Source organism: Bos taurus, chromosome 20, assembly GCF_002263795.3.
Source record: "Bos taurus isolate L1 Dominette 01449 registration number 42190680 breed Hereford chromosome 20, ARS-UCD2.0, whole genome shotgun sequence".
Lineage (NCBI taxonomy): Eukaryota > Metazoa > Chordata > Mammalia > Artiodactyla > Bovidae > Bos > Bos taurus.
Window position 1 is genome coordinate 5701332 of NC_037347.1, and position 19241 is coordinate 5720572.

Sequence of the window (19241 nt, forward strand, 5' to 3'; positions counted from 1 at the left end):
ATACTTCAGAGGGTATGTACTCAATAAATGTGAAAGAAAGAAAGAAAGTGAAGTTGCTCAGTTGTGTTCGACTCTCTGCGACCCCATGGAATGTAGCCTACCAGGCTCCTCTGTTCATGGGATTTTCCAGGCAAGAATACTGGAGTGGGTTGTCATTTCCTTCTCCAGGGGATCTTCCCGACCCAGGGATTAACCCGGGTCTCCCGCATGGTAGGCAGATGCTTTAACATCTGGGCCACCAGGGAAGTCCCAATAAATGTCCGCAATAAATGTGAACTGAACGTTATATCTAAAGGAATTACCTCTTACTATGTGCCAGGTGCTTAGTATGCCTTATTTTGGTATATCTTTACCAGATTTCCTGAGTTACATCTGAGGAAACCAGAAGCTCAGACGGGGAAAGTGGCTTGCCTAAATAACCCAGCTGGTCAGAAGCTAAACCCTGATGGGCCTCAGGACTACCTGAGTTAAGATGCTGACCTCAGGCCCATCACCTCTCTGCACAGGGTCTCTTGAAGCTCATGGCCCAGTAGAACACATGCCAGACCAAGGTCACACTAGAATCCTTTGGCATCAAAGAGTATTCTCTCCCCGCTCCACCCTTCCCCCAAGACTCCCATCTTCATCTGGCTGACAGTCCAGACCAGTTAAGTCCAGGGCTAGCTCCTCACTCTGAAATCTGCCCGACACCGGACCACGGGGAGGGGTGCCCCATTGATTTAGTAACTTTCCTTTCCCCAACCCTACTTTTGATTCAGTTCTTTTCCTCAGAGAAGTCCGCTCTGCCTGGTCTGCTCCCCACTCCCAAGTGATGTGGTCTCCAAACTCTTAACACCACTTTTCAGATGAGCGGTATACCATCACCCCCCCAACCAAAGACCCTCCTGGGCCCCTGTCCCAGCACAGTGGTCCAAACGTCCCTTTTCCCGCTGCCCATCCAGTGACCAGGCTCTCTGGTCTCTCTTCACTCCCTTCCTCTTCCCTGATCCCTCCGCAACCCACGTGCCGTCACTCAACAGGGTCCTGCTCCGAAGCTCGCCTCTCCTCTCCTGTGTGGTGCACAGTGATCTAGCGCTTCACACCACCCCCCACCCCCGCACACACAGTGGTCCGTTCCAACAGGTCTGCTCCCCCTCCTTCATACACCCAGTGGTCCGACCCCCAGACTCGCAGGGCTGGTCTCTGAGGACCCTGAGGCGAGACGAAGGCAGAGATGGCAGCGGTAGGCCGGGAGCTGGAGCGGGACCGGGCGCGCTTCGTCTACGTGACCCGCTTCGGCTCGCACCAGTGTGGCGGCGTGCTTGCGCTGGGCGGCCGCAGGGCTCAGGGCCCGAAGAACGCCGGGCTCAAGCACGGCCACAGCCAGGAGAAGCCGCGGGCGGCAGCGCCAGGGAGTCCAGGTGCTGGGGAGCTGCCCCTTGGCTTCCGGTCCGGGGCCCTCGCGGCCTCCTCCCCCGCGCCCTCCTCGAGCGAGCCGAGCAGGCGCATGCCGGCGGCGCGAGGCGGCAGAGCGGCTGGCTGGGCGGGCGGGGCCAGCGGGTCAGCTGACCTCTCCATCCGTCTCAGCAGCCATTTTACCAGGGGCTCGAGTCAGTTGAACGGTCGGCTTCTCAGTCTCTCCCCCGCCGCCACACCCCCACCGCCCCTCCGTGGGCGGCTCCGGGTTAGTCGCTTTGCTTAGCGGCCGTTAGACCACAGGCAGTGGGCCACTCGCCATGGACAGCCCTCCTGTCGGTCTGGGGACGAAGAGACGAGTCCGAACTGCGCTTCGGGATTGCCCCGAGAAGCCGCAGAAGTGCAATGAAGGTCATTTGAAATAAGCCTGAGATCCGAATCCGAGAGGGGAGGCTATTGGAAGGAGCTACTAGTGTCTCTCAGGATGATGGGGGCCTTGGCCTAAGTGTCCGTATTCCTTTTAGGACTCATTGAATTTATGAGTTAGCCGAAGGAGAACCGACACCTTTAAAATGCTGTCTCTTCCTCCTTGAAAACAGAGGAGAGGATGTCTTTATATTTTCATTCTACCTGACTTCCCTCATAGCTCAGTTGGTAAAGAATCCGCCTGAAAAGCAGGAGACCTGGGTTGGATTCCTGGGTCGGGGAGATCCCTTGGAGAAGGGAAAGCCTACCCACTCCAGTGTTCTTGGGCTTACCTTGTGGTTCAGCTGGTAATGAATCTGCCTGCAATGCAGGAGACCTGGATTCGACCCCTGGGTTGGGAAGATCCCCTGGAAAAGGGAAAGGCTACCCTCTCCGGTATGCTGGCCTGGATTATTCTATGGCCTCTATAGTCCATGGGGTTACAAAGAATCAGACGTGATTGGGCAACTTACTCTTCACTTTGTGTCCTTCAGGAATGTTTTATATTCGAACGTTTTTTCTTCTTTAGGTTTTTCATATATCTTGTTAAATTTTTTCCTAGGTATTTGATCTTATATTCGGTCGTGAATGTGATTTCCTCTTCCATAATGTCCTCTGAATGTTGTTTGTGTATATAAGGCCTCTTGATTAAAAAACAAAAAGTTTCAGGAGAGTTGAGAGTTATACACTGGGTAGTATACCACCATAGTCAGAATCGAGAACATGGACATCACCTCAAAAAGTCCTGCCTCTCTTTTGACAGCCCATCCCTCTAGCTGTACTTAAAAAAATTAATAGTTTATTGAGATATAATTCACAGTAGACTGAGTTTGCTCATTTAAAGTCTGTAATTCAGTGATTTTTAAAAATAGTGTTGTGCTACCATCATCACAATCAATTTAGAACATTTTTATTACCTCCCCCCAAACAAACCCTGTACCCTTTACTGTCACTCAACATTTCTTCTCACTGCACCTAACCCCAGCCCCAAGTGAGCACTCAACTATTTACTGTCTCCACCGATTTACCTATTCCGGGCATTTTGTATATATGAAATCATGCAGTACGGGCACTTTTGTGATTTGCTTCTTTCAAGTAACCTATTGATTTTAATTGATTTTTAATTTTTCGGTTGCTACACACAGGCTTTCACTAGTTGCAGAGAGTGGAGAGGACTCTTCTTTGCAGTGTACGGGCTTCTCGTTGTGGCGGCTTCTCTTGTGGCGGCTTCTCTTGTGGAGCACAGGCTCTAGGCACTCAGGCTTCAGGAGTTGTGGGCTTAGCATGTGGAACCTTCCCGGATCAAGGGTCAAACCTGTGTCCCCTGCATTGGCAGGTGGATTCCTATCCACTGTACCACCAGGGAAGTCCCTGCTGCTGCTGGTGCTAAGTCGCTTCAGTCGTGTCGGACTCTGTACGACCCCATAGACGGTAGCCCACCAGGCTCCCCTGTCCCTGGGAATTCTCCAGGCAAGAACACTGGAGTGGGTTGCCATTTCCTTCTCCAATGCATAAAAGTGAAAAGTGAAAGTGAAGCCGCTCGGTCGTGTCCGACTCCTAGCGACCCCATGGACTGCAGCCTACTAGGCTCCTCCATCCATGGGATTTTCCAGGCAAGAGTACTGGAGTGGGTTGCCTTTTCCTTCTCTAATGCATGAAAGTGAAAAGTGAAAGTGAAGTCGCTCAGTCGTGTCTGACTCCTAGCGACTCCATGGACTGCAGCCTACCAGACTCCTCCATCCATGGGATTTTCCAGGCCAGAGCCTGTGGATTTTTGTATGTTAATTTTTGATCCAAGTACTTCACTGAATTCTTTTATTATTTGAATTAGTTTTGTCATTAATGCTTAATGATTTTCTGGGTATGCTATTATATTATTTGTAAATAGATATAGCTTTATTTTTAACCTATTTTTATGCCTGCAGTTGATTATTAAATTATTATTGTTTAATTGCTCTAGCTGATACCATGAATAGAATGTTGAATAGTAGTAGGGATAGTAAGCATCCTTGTCTTGTTCCTGATCTTAGGGGAAATGCCTCTAGTTTTTCTCCATTAAATGAAGTCTTGTCTTTAAGACTAAGGCCTGTATGTTTAAAACATTAAAATGTATTCTTCAGTTTTTATTTTCTTCATTGTTTTTACCAGGAATGAATGTTGAATTTTGTCGAAGACTTTCTTAGATTTTTGGAGATAATATTTTTTCCTTAGACTTATTAATATGGTATGTGATAATAGATTTCATAAGATTGAACGAACTTTGTCTTCCTGAAATAAATCCCACTTGGTTATAATGTATTTTTTTTCTTAATATGATGTTGGATTCTGTTTGCTAATAATTTGTTTAGGATTTTTGTTTTGGAATTTGAGACAGTTTTTCTTTCTTTATTTCATTTGGTTTAGGTATCATAGTTAAACTTAGTTCATAAAAGGAATTAGGAACTTTCCCTTTATTTTCAATGCTCTGGAATAGTTTATAGAGCACTGAGAATATTTGGTATTTGAAGATTTGGTAGAATTCTTTTGTGAAAACATCTAGGTCTAGTTTTTATGGGATAATTCCTTAATAATTTTCTCTGTATCTTCTATGGAAATTAGTCCCTTTACATTTTCTAATTGGATTGGGCCAGTTTTGCTAATCTGTATTTTTCTAGGAGATTATTGCTTTCGTTGTTTTATTTCTTTGCATAGAGGTCTGCTCAGTAGCGTCTTGTGATTTTTAAAAATTATTTGTGTTTCAATGGTTAGTTCCCCCTTTTCATTTTTTGATGTATCTGTTTTTTTTTTTCTTGATCAAGTTCACCAGTGTTTTATTTTGTTAATTTTTTAAAACAGAGGATTTTGGTTTGTTAATTAGGTGTTTTATTTTTCTAATTTCTTTCTCAATAATAAAGATAAACAATAAAGATAAAACTCCATTATTTCCTTATGTGTACTTTCTCTTGGTTTACTTTGTCCTTATGCTTTTGTTTTGAGCAAAAAATTTAATTTTTCCTTCCTTTTTGTCAATAAAAGTATTTAGCACCTGAGTTTTCTTTCTAACTACTTTAAATCCCATAGATTCTAATAAATGGGCTTCCCTCATAGTTCAGTTGATAAAGAATCTGTGTGCAATGCAGGAGACCCAGGTTCAGTTCCTGGGTTGGGAAGATCCCTTGGAGAAGGAAATGGCAACCCACTCCAGTATTCTTGCCTGGAGAATCCCATGGACAGAGGAGCCCGGCAGGCTACAGTCTATGGGGCTGTAAGAACTGGACATGACTTAGCCACAACCAGACTTCCTATTTGACAGGAATTAATTACTGCTTTAAATCCCATAGATTCTAATATATAATGTTTTTATTGTCACTTAAAAAAATTTTCATTTTTGTAATTTCAGTTTGTATTACCACTTTCACTCTAGAGTTGCTTAATAGATTTGATTTTAAAAGTTTCCAGGACTTATTCTTTTTTTTCTTTCTTTTCTCCTAGTAAGCTCTAGTTTTATTGCATTGTGATCAGAATGTTGTTTGTAATGTCTCCACTTTATGAATGTTATTGATGTTTATTTTGTGACCCAGTTCATGAACTCTGCTTCTGGTTCTTTTTCTCCAAAAGCCAAGAGAGAGGACTGGCCTTTTAAGTTGTGTTTCTTCCTTTAAATTCATGCTTGCTGCTTTAACCAAATCAGTTCCATTAAATTGCAGGCTTTTGGTCCTTTATGTGGTGTCTGGCCTTTTAAATCACACATTGAAATTCTTTCCTGTAGTCTGTGCTGTGATCTGCCTGGTTATCTTCTGTAATAGTATTTTGAGATTTAGGGTGCATTTCATCTGTTTGCTCCAGCTCTCTTGCAGGCACCTCTTCTAGTGTCCCTCCTTTCTCTTCATTGTTGGCCACAAAGCCTTGCTTAGGGTGAGGTTTAAGCAAATAGGATCGTAGTGCTGTGATTTAATGCTTTTTCTCATTTTACTTATATTAATTTTGTATTTTCAGCATTCTCTCTCTTCAAGTAATGCTGGGGGTATGGTTTTGTGAAGAATCCTTGTCAAGTTTTTTGGGGAGAAATTTTGGCATGTTTATTACTGTACCCTGTCTCTCTCTCCCCTCCCCCTGCTATTCACTGTAGCTACCAGAAGTTCTGCACTGAAAGGTTTTGAACAAGAGAAATAGTAGGAACAGGTTTACTTATTTCATGCTGTTTAGAGGAGAGTTGGAGGCAGGCAAGAATAAAGCCCAAGTTGAAAAATACATGAATAATTTGTTTGCTATCCTTTTTCAGGACTTAATTTTACTTTGCTAATTTAATTTACCTAAATTAATTTTGATAATTTAGAAGTATAAAACTGTACTGTATGTAACTTGATTGACTCCTGAGAATCAGCTGTGGTGGGAAACCTTCAGAGATTCTTCATCAGGGGCACTATTTTAGACTTCATATCCCTCCAAAGGTCCTGTTGTTAAAAGGTGCTCAGGTTTTTTGTTTTGGAGTTTTATTTTTTGGCCCCTGAACTGGTGATCTAAAAAATTAGGAATAGTGTAAGACATTTTAGCATTAGGTTTCCAGTTCCTTTGAATAATAGAAACAGACAAAAGACTCATTCTAGAAATTACGAGTGTGGTGGTAGTGGTGAGCACTTCAACTTTAAAAAGGAGAGAGCAGGAAGAGAGGAAAGAATAAAATGGATCCAGTATTGCATTAGCACCAGCAGATCAAAGAGAAAAACAATAGTCCAGCAGTAAGGTAGTAGATTAGAAATGAAGAATATTGAAAAACAGATGAAGAAGCTCATGGGAGAAGGGAAAGGATGCATGAATGAGTACTGGAGATCCCCACATAAGTTAGGTAGAAACGACAGGATGGCAAAGAGCTCAGATTGTGGAACCAACTCTCTGCTTTTTTAACTTTGTGCTGAGCTAGAATAGCTTTCCTCTAGTTGGCTGCCCTGCTGGAGTAGGAGATGACGATAATTCGGTTTTGTTTTGAAGTTTGGTTCTGAAATTTTGAAATTTTTTGCTGTTCCTTTGTGGCAGGAATGACATGATCAGAGCTGGGGGAAAGATAACTGGGAGTGAGTGAGAGTGGGAGAGATTGGAAGCCAGAGACCAGTTTTGAGGCGGTGATAAAAGGAAGTATAAAAGGCCTGAACGAAGACAGTAGCAGTGGAGGGGGAGTGAGCAGGATTGATGCCTGGCTGGAAGAGGGAAAAGGCCAAGTCTGAAGTTTCCGTGCTGTGCAGCTGAGGCGATGATCAAGCCACTAACTTTGGTGACCACTCTGCTGTGCTTTTGAAACCAAGAGTAGTATCAAGGGAAGGAGGTAGACTTATATTTCAGTCAAGCCAGAGAGTGCTTAAGTGTTTTAAGTCTTACTCATTCTTGGGTGTCTTTAATATTAACATTAAGTGTGCCTTCATTGAATACTTAGGCCTGGCTCTCTGCAAGGAACAAAGGTAAATGCTTTATTCAGTAACATTTATTTAACATCTGCCATATTGTAGACACTAGGTTAGGTGCTAGTGACACAGAGGACTCAGGCAAATGTTTTACTCTCAAGGGACTTTTACATGAATAATGGAAATACAAGCTAGCAGGCATCAGTGCTGTGAGAGAGACATCTTGGAAGGTCTTTGATAGTTCAGGAAAATGGAGACAAAGAAGAAATCAAGGTATATGAATGGAGAAATTGTGAGTGAGTTGGTAGGTATCTTCAAGAGCATTGACTTTGAAGTCAGAAAGCCATAATCTTGGTTCTCTCATTTACTAGCAGTGTAATATTAGCTAAGTTAGTTAACTGTTCGGATGTTCAGTTTCTTTTTCTATAAAATCAGGATAATAGTTCCTACCTCAATGAGTTACTGTGAAGATTAAGTGAAGTAATGCATGCAAAATGCATAGCACAGGGTTTGGCAGAGAGAGTAACATGCCAGTAATGTTGGCACACTCAGCAGAAGTAGCTTGAGGAAAGAGAGGGTGATTGTCCCAGGGTCTGGACACTAAATATTTATTGAATGAGTGAGAAATAAATTTTGTACCACATTGTGGAATGCCTTGGAGACTCATTTTATGATTACTGAAGATTTTTGAATGGTGGAGTCAAGTTATCAGAAACACATAGGCTTCCCTGTGGCTCAGATGGTAAAGAATCTGCATGCAATGGGGGAGACCTGAGTTTGATCCCTGGGTCAGGAAGAGCCCCTAGAGATGAGAATGTCTACCCTCTCTGGTATTCTTGCCTGGAGAATTCCACGGTCAGAGGAGCCTGGTGGGATACAGTCCATGGGGTCTCAAAGAGTTGGACATGACTGAGCAACTAACACACACACACATATACTTCTGGAAGATAAGCTTATAAGCTGTTGCTGCTCCTAAGTTGCTTCAGTCGTGTCCGACTCTGTGCAACCCCACAGATGACAGCCCACCAGGCTCCTCTGTCCATGGGATTCTCCAGGCAAGCGTACTGGAGTGGGTTGCCATTGCCTTCTCCAGTGCATGCACGCATGCTAAGTCACTTCAGTCATGTCCGACTCTGCGACCCTATGAACAGCAGCCCACCAGGCTCCTCTGTCCATGGGATTCTCCAGGCAAGAGTACTGGAGTGGGTTGCCATTGCTTTCTCCAGTATAAGCTGTGTGTGAGATGTATTGTAGTTTAGAAATCCGGGCATGTGTGCTTAGTCATGTCCCACTCTTTGCGACCCCATGGACTGTAGCCTGCCCGGCTCCTCTGTCCATGGAATTTTCCAGGCAAGAGTTCTGGAGTGGGTTGCCATTTCCTCCTCCAGGGGATCTTCCTGACGCAGGAATCAAACCGTGTCTCCTGTCTCCTGCACTGGCAGGTGGGTTTTTTACCACTGTGCCACTTGGGAAGCCTCTTAGAAATCCAGGGGCTGGCAAGTCAGTAACTCTTCTTAATGTTTCGGGCAAGACTCATAAGTCAAGCTGGTTCTATATTATCCAGAACTTGGGAGATACAACCATAATTTTTATATAGTAGAGCTTCCCTGGTAGCTCAGCTGGTAAAGAATCTGCCTGCAGTGGGGGAGACCTGGGTTCGATGCCTGGGTTGGGAAGATCCCCTAGAAAAGGGAAAGGCTACCCATTCCAGTATTCTGGCTTGGAGAATTCCATGGACTCTATAGTCCATGGAGTCTCAAAGAGTCAGACCCAACTGACTTTCACTTATATATAGTAGAGGGTGATGAATGCTATTGTGGAGGTACAAATAAATGCTGTGGAGGTGGTGAATAATTGGGGGATGAAGGAATTAAGGAAAGCTTCTTGGTGGTGGATGTGGCTCCGTGAGATTTACACATGTTCCTGAGATAATAGGGGATTATAGGTGGGGAAAACATGTAAGCAAAGTACCATAAGGATCAGTGATGGATAATGATTAGAGAAGGAGGAAAATATATTTAGACTGGATCAGAGTGTTTTCAAAGAGTAGAGACAGATTTGAAGCATAAGTTGAAGCTTCAAATTTGAAGCATAAAATCTAGGTATACAGGGGAGCCATAGCCTCAGTAAAGTGCCCAAAATAAGTAGAAGAAATGATTTTGCCTTTTTTTCTTTTTCTCTTCTCTATGCTCCTTGACATAGTTTATATTTCTCACTAATACAGATAGATATGAGGGTGCCTATCTTGACCTCAAGGAGTATATATATCTAGGTTAGGTAAGACTTACAAACAAAATGTTTGGAAATGACACAAGTACAGTATTCCAAAGGATGTAGGTGCTTAGAGGGAAGGATACATGTGGGTATATGAAGAGCAGAGTTTCCCAAACTTGTTATTTTCCTATGTTATATCTGTACATCTGTACTATAATTTACTTAATATATTTATTTAAATAGGTGCATTTTTCCCTCTCAACTGAATTTCTTTTTAGAACAGTTTACATCATTACCTCAGTGGAAAGCATGTATCATTTTCCATAAATAGAAATTAACTAAAAAGAATCTAATAAAGGAAAAACAATATTATTAAATTCTAGCCAAATAGGTTGTCTTCTGGAAGTTGCTGCAGTCATAAAGAGAGATGAGCAAGTCTTAGAAAAGTTTAAATGACATACCAGTTCCAAACTCTGACTTTCTCCTTGATATAATCAGAAGATTGGAAAAGAATTCAAAAGGGAATGAGTTTCTTTTCATGTGAGTTCATATTCATTAGTGCTGTATCTGTGCCTGGCTCAGGATCAGTGGTCTGTTCCGCACAAATGGGGCATGCCAGTTTAGAACATACTCTGTTTCACTCAACAAATGGAGTATTGATTGTGTATCTAATTTCTATACTGCTGGACTTCTAATGAATAGAACACATTTCTCAAGCAAACAGCATGATAAATCCTGTGGTAACTGAGCATAGGGTGCTTTGTGAAATCAGAGAAGGCCCTCTGCCCCTGGAAAGCTAAATACTGGATGAGTCGAAGAAGGCCAAGTAGAGAGCGGTGGCCTGGCAGGAATACAGCGGGGAAATGTTGGGGTACATACAGGGTGTTGCAGGCAAAAGAACAAACATAAGCACTTTCAGGGAACACGTGCTCATTGTGCTTTGATTTTGTCTTTGGATACGCAAACCCTTAGGCTTTCTTCTCACGGTTAATATTTGGGAAGGCAGTATGGTTTATTGAGTAGAGTCCGGAAGCTTATCACTCTGACAGACCTTTATTAGAACCTACTATGTGTCTGGTAGCATAGATAGATGAATGCTACACACAGGGACACTGCCCCACCAGAAGGTCACAGCATGGTGAAGGAAACTATACATATATGCTACTGTGCTGAGTACCTTGAGCAAAGTGTTTCTGGAAGCAAGGGCTGTGGGTGTTTGAGGGGAGAGGCTGTAGAAACCTATGAGCTGAGTTTTGAAAGCAGGTAGATATTTGCCTCACTGGTGTGTGTGTGTGTGAGAGAGAGAGAGAGCATGCCTAGGGCAAGGTATGGTTTTCTGGTATTTGTTTACTCTGTTGCTAACCCTTCTGGGGCTCACCTTTCAAGTTGGAAAGGGAAGGAGATCTAGGCACCATTAGATAGTTTACCCTTAGTTTTCTTGTTTTATTTTTTTCCAGTATAGTATTAGTTAATTGGTAAACTGCTATTATCTAGTCATCTGAAATATATCAACAAGTGTAAAAATCCCCAAAGAAAGCTTGAGACATTTATAGTTGTTAATTATCGGGATAGTGAATTCTGTAAAGTATGTGCTGACTTGATATTTTACCTTGTTTCTCTCTCTCTGTTTTTTTAAAAATTAGGTTTAACCCAGAAGAATTTAGCTAAAGAGTTTGACTTCCCCATACCTTTGAGTGAAACTTCCAAAATAATGAAGAAGAAGAACAAAAAGGTATATTTTTGCACAGGGGAATGAGTGATATTTTGAATTTTAGATTAACCTGTTTAAATACAAATGTGTGAAGAAACTCAAGACATTGAAAATAGTTCCATCTTTTGAAAAATTAAGTTTAATGAAATGAGAAAACTAGAATTAATGATCAGAAATGAAACTGGGTTTGAAAATATTTATTAACCATGAAGAATATCCCTTCCTGTGTTTGAAGATATAAAATATATTTTAACCAAAGTATAACTGTGAGCTTTTTCAAAGCATGAAAATACATCTTCTATAGAATATAACATGGATTTCACAGGAAAGTACAAGGTATCTATGTTGTTGTCACAGTGCTCTTTTAAGGACAAGGGATATACATTGTTTCTAGCAGGAAATCTGACAAGCAAGGACCTTTATGCTGAACCCTTTTCTTGTCTAGTTGTCCACATGTCATGGTGACTTCAGTGTTTTAAACATATTCAAGATCAGTTATTCTAATCTTTGTTTACCACCGTATGTTTTACACTTCATTTTAAAGAAATCATTAGTTGATAATGACACATAAATTATATTATTTCTGAGTTTTAAGTTTTTTTTATTTCTAATCCATATATGGTATAGAATAGCATTCAAAGTGACTGACTCTTTCAGCAAGTGTATTTTGAATGAGCATTTAATCTTCCCAGTATACTGAGAAGTTTTTCTTCCAAGAACCAATTCCTCTTGGACAATAGCCAATGTTTACCTATAACTACTGTGGGCCAGACACTAGGTGTAAATGCTGTATGTATATTTTTCATGATTTCTAATAATCCAATGTATGAAGTTACTCCTAGATGAGATTAAAACGCTTGCCTGATATTAAGCAACTGGTTAAGTGGTTAAGCTGGAATTTGAGCCTAGATTTCTCTGTTTGCTTCTGTGGTCTCCATTCTTCCTATTCTAGTATATTCATGCTCTCTGGTAAGTTTGCTTTGGTATGTCCTAGGAGAAATGTTTAAGTATTAACTAGAATAATAAAATACACTAAAAAATCATATCATGGCCCAGTGGTTTATACATAGGAATAGAAATTATTATTTTTACTACCTTTCAAAACAAAATTGAGTATGTTGAAACCATAGGACTTACTGGACATTGCCTTTGAAAGACCTTGCCTTCATCCAGGAAAGTTTATTTATTTATTATAAATTTCCCCAATTATTTATTTTTAATTTTTTGGCTATGGCATGCAGCATGTATGATCTTAGTTCCCCAACCAAGGAACAAACCGCCTCCTGTGGAGTCTTAACCATTAGACCACCAGGGAAGTCCCCAGGACAGTTAGTTTAAATACTACAGAGAGGAAATACTAGGAAGTGAGAAAAAGATACCAGAGAATTCAGTGAATATGGGAAAGCAATTTTGTTTAATTTTTAGATCTCTGAGTGCTTTGTAATGATATCAAATTGACATGCACCACAGTTGACTTGGGGCTTCCCTTGTGGCTCAGCTGATAAAGCATCCACCTGCAATGCGGGAGACCTGGGTTCGATCCCTGTGTTGGGAAGATCCCCTGGAGAAGGGAAAGGCTACCCACTCCAGTATTCTGGCCTAGAGAATTCCATGGACTGTATAGTCCATGGGGTTGCAAAGAGTCGGACACGACTGAGTGACTTTCAGTCATCACGGTTGACTTACTTCTAGTTGTCTGCATCACACTGTAGTCCACATTCTCTGCTTAGTGTTCCTTAACTGTGCTTATCTTTTGAAGGTTTTAGTATGGAATGGAGTGTACAAAATCATTTCAAAAATGCTTGAAGAAAATGAGAAATATAGACTTAGGCTGAAATGCCAACAGTTGTCTAGAGAAAGTAAGTAAACACAATTTTCATTGTATTAAAGAGAGCTGGCTTCTCTAATACTTTATTTCTCTTGGATCACATTAGACCAGTAGTTTTCCTCATTGTCACATTCAGTGCATAGCACTGTAGATTCGAGGCTACCATTGTATCACTGTTCATCATAATTAAAAGTACAGAGCATTGTAAAGCACTGAGTGTAGAATAGACCGCAGGTGTAGCTATGTGTGGAGGAGTGCAGAAAGTGAATGTTGACTGAGCTTCCTGAGCCAAGGAAACATGTTTGTCTCTTAAATCTGAAATATTTTTGTTAAATCTGAATTTGAATGAGCGAGTAAGTGAGTGAAAGTTGTTCAGTCTTGTCCAACTCTTCGATACTCCATGGACTGTAGCCTGCCAGGCTCCTCTGTCCATGGAATTCTCCAGGTCAGAATACTGGAGTGGGTATCCATTTCCTCCTCCAGGTGATCTTCCCTTCTCCAGGGGATCTTCCCTTTTCCAGGGGATCTTCCCAACTCAGAGATCAAACCCAGGTATCCTGCATTGCAGATGGATTCTTTACTGTCTGAGCCTCCAGGAAAGCCGGGTCACAAAACTCATCCATATAGATGGAGAAAAGCATTTTAACTATATTATAGTGTACATTCTGTGTTACTTCATACAGTCACTTCGTTTTCATGATGCTGCAGTCCAATTTAATGCATTTAGCAAACTCTTCCCTTGAGTTATAGCCTTGATGTCATTATTTCATTCCTGGAAAACAATTCATAATTTAAACCATATTTAAAACTACATCAGTTGATGTTGTGGTCAGAGCAAAATTAGATGTAATCTAGTATGTTTATTAAAGTAATTGGAAGTTCTGGATTCTCAAACAGTTAAGCTGGATACAATTTATGTAACAATGCCACATGAATTGCTTAATCATAAGTGATTTTCTTTCCTTCACATGCATGTCCTAATACATATATTACCATGCTGAATGTTTCTGTAGGTTTTTAGTGTAGTTACTCAGTGACAACTTTTATTTTGACAGTCTGTAAATCTGCAGAATTTGATTTTGTGAAAAGTATTTTCATAAGATAATAATTAAAACAGAATGTTGTAAGCAATATAACACTGGAGACTCATTACTGTTCTTATAATATTGCATTCATAATAGCATGAATTGTTTGCAATAATGGTATTTATACTAATGTTCACATTACTGATACTCTGCTTTGCTTTGCTTATCCAGTTAAGAAAGAGAATGAGGCAGGAGAGGGAATTAGGAAAAAGCTGTCAATGGTTTCTTAGGTGACAAGGATGCTTGTATAGGCAGAGAAATGTGCAAAAATATCGACATTGTTCTGTTAATCCAGACCCAGTTACTCTAATAAATACACTAGATTACATCTAATTTTGCTCTGGCCATTACCTTGAACTTGTTAAATTCTTTTGTGCCTCAGCAGTAGGCCTTCTGAGCCCAGGTGGCTCAGTGGTAAAGAATCCACCTGCCAAGCAGGAGACGTGGGTTTGATCCCTAGGTTGGGAAGATCTCCTGGAGAAGGAAATGGCAACCCACTCCAGTATTTCTTGTCTGGATAATCCCATGATCAGTGGGCTACAGTCCATGGGGTCACAAAGGAGTCAGACATGACTGAGGGTCTAAACAACAATAGGCCCTCAACTAAACATCAGATGATTTAATGATCTTGTAAAGATTATTTAGCAACTTAAATTGATATGCTGTGTTTTCCAGAAGCTGCATGTTATAAATGAAAAGTATCTTTATAATTCATTATTTTATTACAATTTTAAATAAGATTATAGAAGCTAATAATTATATTTTTAAATGTATTATAATTCTTATTCCTTAATATATGTTTATTAAGGAAAAACCAGTGCCAGAGACCAACTTGAATTTTCTTTATACTTTATCTTGTTCCTAGATTCAAAAGATACAAAATGAATCTTCTTGTCATCTTCTGGTAAGAATACACTTAGATAAAAATTAAAAGGTATAGACTTTTCCCTTCGCCTTTTACATTCTACCATCTCCAACCTTTAGTTGCCTAATTCCAACCTGTTTTCTTTTTTAAACCCAGTGTTTGACACCTAGAAGGCATTCATTAAATGTTGATTGAAATTTAATAAGCTTCATTCAGGCCTCATATTCACAGTGCTATTGAAACTGCTCTCACCATGGTCCAACTTTTTTTGTTTTTTATTTTTGTTCATGTATCTGCTTAGTTCTCTTTTATTTTTGAACATGCTGTCACATTTAATGTTATCTTACTACTATTCCTTCAAAATTTTTTTCTTACTTATGACATTAAAGACCGTGTCATGGTTCTCTTTCTACCTTTCTGACTATATTTTCTGTGTATCTTTTACTTGTCCTTTTTGCTTCCATCTAATAACGAATGCTGCCCTTGGAGTAACTGTTGGTCCTCTTCTCTCTTCATGGGCTTCTCGGGTGGCACTAGGCAGCGGTAAAGAACCTGCTTGCCAGTGCGGGAGGCATAAGAGACACAGGCTCAGTCCCGGGTCAGGAAGATCTCCTGGAGGACGGCACAGAAACCCACTCCAGTGTTCTTGCCTGGAGAATCCCATGGAGAGAGGAGCCTGGCGGTCTACAGTCCCAGGAATGGAACCCAGGTCTCTGGTACTGCAGGCAGATTAGTATTCTTTAATCTGTAACAGCTCTTCAGTCTTTCTTTGTCTTTTATGATATTGACAATTTTGAAGAGTGCAGGCCAATTATTTTTCAGTCTATCCATCTGGGGTTGCACAGAGCTGAACATGACTGAAGTGACTAAGCACGCACATTCTCTCTTTACATACATATTCTGAGATAACTCACCTGTTTTGTGGCTCAATTACTCTTTCTGGGTGTATGACCCTTAAATATCTATTTCACTTCTGACCACTGGTCAAGTACCTCTGAATTTATTTAGGTTGTTCTACATTTACTTTAAATGCTACATGGCTTAAACTGATCATGTCATCCCCCTTAGTGTTTTTTTTTTTTTCCCAGTTGTGCCCTGGTTTACTTATCGTCTGGACTCTTAATTCTTAGGGATAGGTTACACCAGTTTGGTAGGGTTTGGGAAGTAGTAGAAAAAGTAAGTAAGATGGGCTTTGGTGAAGAGAAATTAGACTTTTATAAGTGAGAATGTGGGGGAAGGGAGTATATGGACATCAGCAAATTCATGGAGTCCAAGAAAGTGTTTATAAATGTACAGTTTTATTAAACTTATTGAAAGTAGTCATAGTAAAGAAGGGTATACAGTATACTGAAACTTTGTTTCAAATGGACTCACCTGGATACTTGGCCAAGGATCTGTACTTAATTCAGTAGGCAATGAAGAAACATGGAATGTTTTCTTAATGAATTCTAAAAGATTTTCAAATGTATATACAAATTGCAAGAAGAATGCAAAGACCTTCAGAATACACTTTGCTTGGGTTCACCAGTTTTTACATCTTGCCACATGTGCTTTGTCATTATCCTGCTCCCCATTCCTCTTTCTCTGTGTATGTGTGTAAAGCCTTGCCCCTTAATACTTTAGTGTGTATATCCTAAGAGCCAGGATATCTTTATTTTTACAACCACACTAGAAATATCAAATTCAGAGCATTTAACACTGATATAAAATTTTTATAAAATCTATAGTCTGTATTCCAATTTTTTCTTGTGCCATTAATGTCCTTAATGGGATTTTTTTGTTACAGAAGATCTGAATCAAAGGTCATGTATCATATTAATTGTAATGTCTCTTTAATGTAATGTATTAGTCACTCAGTTGTGTCCAACTCTTTGCAACCCCATGGACTATAGCCCATTAGACTGCTCTGTCCATAAGTTTCTTGGAGTGCGTAGCCATTCCCTTCTCCAGGGGATCTTCTCAACCCAGGAATCAAACCCAGGTCTCCTGAACTGCAGGCAGATTAGTATTCTTTAATCTGTAACAACTCTTCAGTCTTTCTTTGTCTTGTATGATATTGACAGTTTTGAAGAGTGTAGGCCAATTATTTTTCAGTCTATCCATCTGGACTTGCTGATAATTCTCCTGATTTGATTCACATTTTGCATTTTTGGTTGGTACATTATATAAATAATGTTACTTTCTTCTCAGAACTTCACATCAGGAGTGATGAGGTCTTCATTTATCTCTTGTTGAGGATGTTAACTTTGATCTGTTGGTTAAGATGTCCAGAACTCTACTATACACAGTTACTGTTCTTCCTTTTATAATTAGTAAGTGTTTTATGGAAAGATAATAAGAAATTATGCAGATATCTTGTACATTGTCAGTATAGGACATTTCAAAGCAGTGGGTTAATCAGGTGTGCATTTTAAAAAGAATCTGATGTCATTTTGTGAAAACGTGGAATGGAGGCAAGACAGAAGGTGAAAAAGAAAATCTAGGGATTGTAATAGCAGACCAAGGGAAAAGTAAAATGCACTTGAAAAGTGGAGAGGACACAGATGACTAGATGTAGGGAAATATATAGATGATACTAAGGTTTGACAATGAGTAGGTAAGAAATAAATTGAAAGAGTTGGTTTTATGAACCTACTTAGTTTTATTTTGGCATGTAGGATTTCAAGCAGTAGGTACTCAGGTGAAAACTGTAAGCATTTGGAAGTGTCGGAGCCCGTGTGATACCTACACTGCAATAAGTGTATGCGGTTCTGGCAGTAGGTGCAGATGAAACCTCAGTGTGGGGGTGGAGGGAGAGGAGAGGACTGAGAACACAGTGTCGGGCAGTGCCTAGGATGAAGAGGAAGTCTCAGGCTCTCGAAGAGGGATCCTAGGGGCATAATTAGGAGTGATGAGAGAAATGATCGAGAGAGGGGACACAAATGAAGCTTGCAGGATCGAGGGACTGATCTCAAAGGGGCTGAGTTCCAAGGAGGGCATTGACCTTGTTCAGTGACAGTATAGGGGTATGAAATGCTGTTCAGAGTTCCAACACTTAGAAGTAAAGCAAAAATTCCAAGTGTTGACAGTGGCCATCCTTGCAATGACTTTGCTTGTGAGTGGCTGGAGTGGCCTGGTGATAAAGGCCTGTGGTATAGTGTTTTGTGGCACAGTTCTTACAATTGGGACTGTTGAAGTCACCAAGGGTATTGACAGGAACTGGGGAGGAGAAGAAAATATGAGTTGAGCCCATCAGAAGCTTTTTATGGTCAACTAGAAAAGGGGCTTCCCTGGTGGCTCAGATGGTAAAGAATCTGCCTGCAATGCAGGAGACCTGGGTTTGATCCCTAGGTCGGGAAGATCCCTTGGTGAGAATACCCACTCCAGTATTCCTGCTGGGTTAGCCCCATGGACAGAAAGGAGCCTGGAAGACTGCAGTCCATGGGGTCGCAGAGAGTTGGACACTGCTGAGCAAATTAGCCCACATAGAGAAGGTAAAAGCTATCAAAACAATAAGTGCAGGGAGTGGCTAACTGTTGCTTTGCTGTATTAGAAACGTTACAATTTTTCAGTAACTACTAATTACGACATTTTATATTAACAAGAATTCAATTTTGTCATCTTTTATTTAGGTTTAACCTATTTCTGGATCTGTTTACCAAAGAAGATTATGAAGAGTTTAAAGATGGAATTTTAACTTGTCATAATTATATGGTTTGTTGGAATTAGAACTTTAACAGTTGAGCAGAAGAAACTACGCTTTTTATCAATTAGTGTTTCTTTGAAAATTAATAAAAATTTTAAATGTTGTTATATGCATACAGGTATTATTTTGAGAATTAATACTTATTCCATACTCATTAAAATTAATATTTTACATAAAATTTAAATTAGCATTTCAGTATAATTGCATGCATTTAAAATTGCCAACTTTCCCTTTTAATAATGAATCTGCAGCCGCTGTTTTATTTTTCTTCATATCGATTTAATTAAGTTAAATTTGGATTCACTTAAATTATTTTTGGCTTCCTCAATTTTTCTAAATTTTTCAATTATGATAAAAACCTACCATTTACATAGAAATTGTTTGAGGTGTTTAATAGTTATTTAAGCCATCTTTTTATCTGAGGGAAAATTAGTAAATTTATGCAAATTCTATATTATAATGTGGAGTATTTTGGAGAAATGTTGGATGGAGATCAAAGACATTCTTCTCCTTTCTAGGCTCCTAATTAGATACATTTTTAAGTGGATAAATGAGAGATTTAGAACTTTGAAAATAATTTAGAAGTGTTTTTCAGTGAAGTCCCTGTTTTTCTATTCA

The 19241-nt window shown here is 40.1% G+C and overlaps 1 protein-coding gene across 5 annotated transcripts; it reads left to right on the forward strand.

The window, feature by feature from the left end:
* The first annotated feature begins 1171 nt into the window (after positions 1 to 1171).
* C20H5orf47 (chromosome 20 C5orf47 homolog) lies at positions 1172 to 18736 on the forward strand. Of its 5 annotated transcripts, XR_009491862.1 has the most exons (6): positions 1515 to 1806; positions 11093 to 11181; positions 12920 to 13019; positions 14939 to 14977; positions 17129 to 17250; positions 18550 to 18736. XR_009491862.1 is itself a non-coding variant. In NM_001435103.1 (5 exons), exons 1-4 carry the CDS (start codon positions 1214 to 1216, stop codon positions 14956 to 14958), a joined length of 396 nt encoding a protein of 131 aa, NP_001422032.1. In that variant the 5' UTR covers positions 1172 to 1213; the 3' UTR covers positions 14959 to 14977; positions 18550 to 18736. The 5 variants fall into 5 exon arrangements, 4 of the variants coding, with proteins under 4 accessions (NP_001422032.1, NP_001422033.1, NP_001422034.1 ...); NM_001435103.1 differs by lacking the exons at positions 1515 to 1806; positions 17129 to 17250 and adding an exon at positions 1172 to 1400; NM_001435105.1 differs by lacking the exon at positions 17129 to 17250 and having other exon boundaries at positions 1572 to 1806; positions 14939 to 15007.
* The last annotated feature ends 505 nt before the right edge of the window (positions 18737 to 19241 follow it).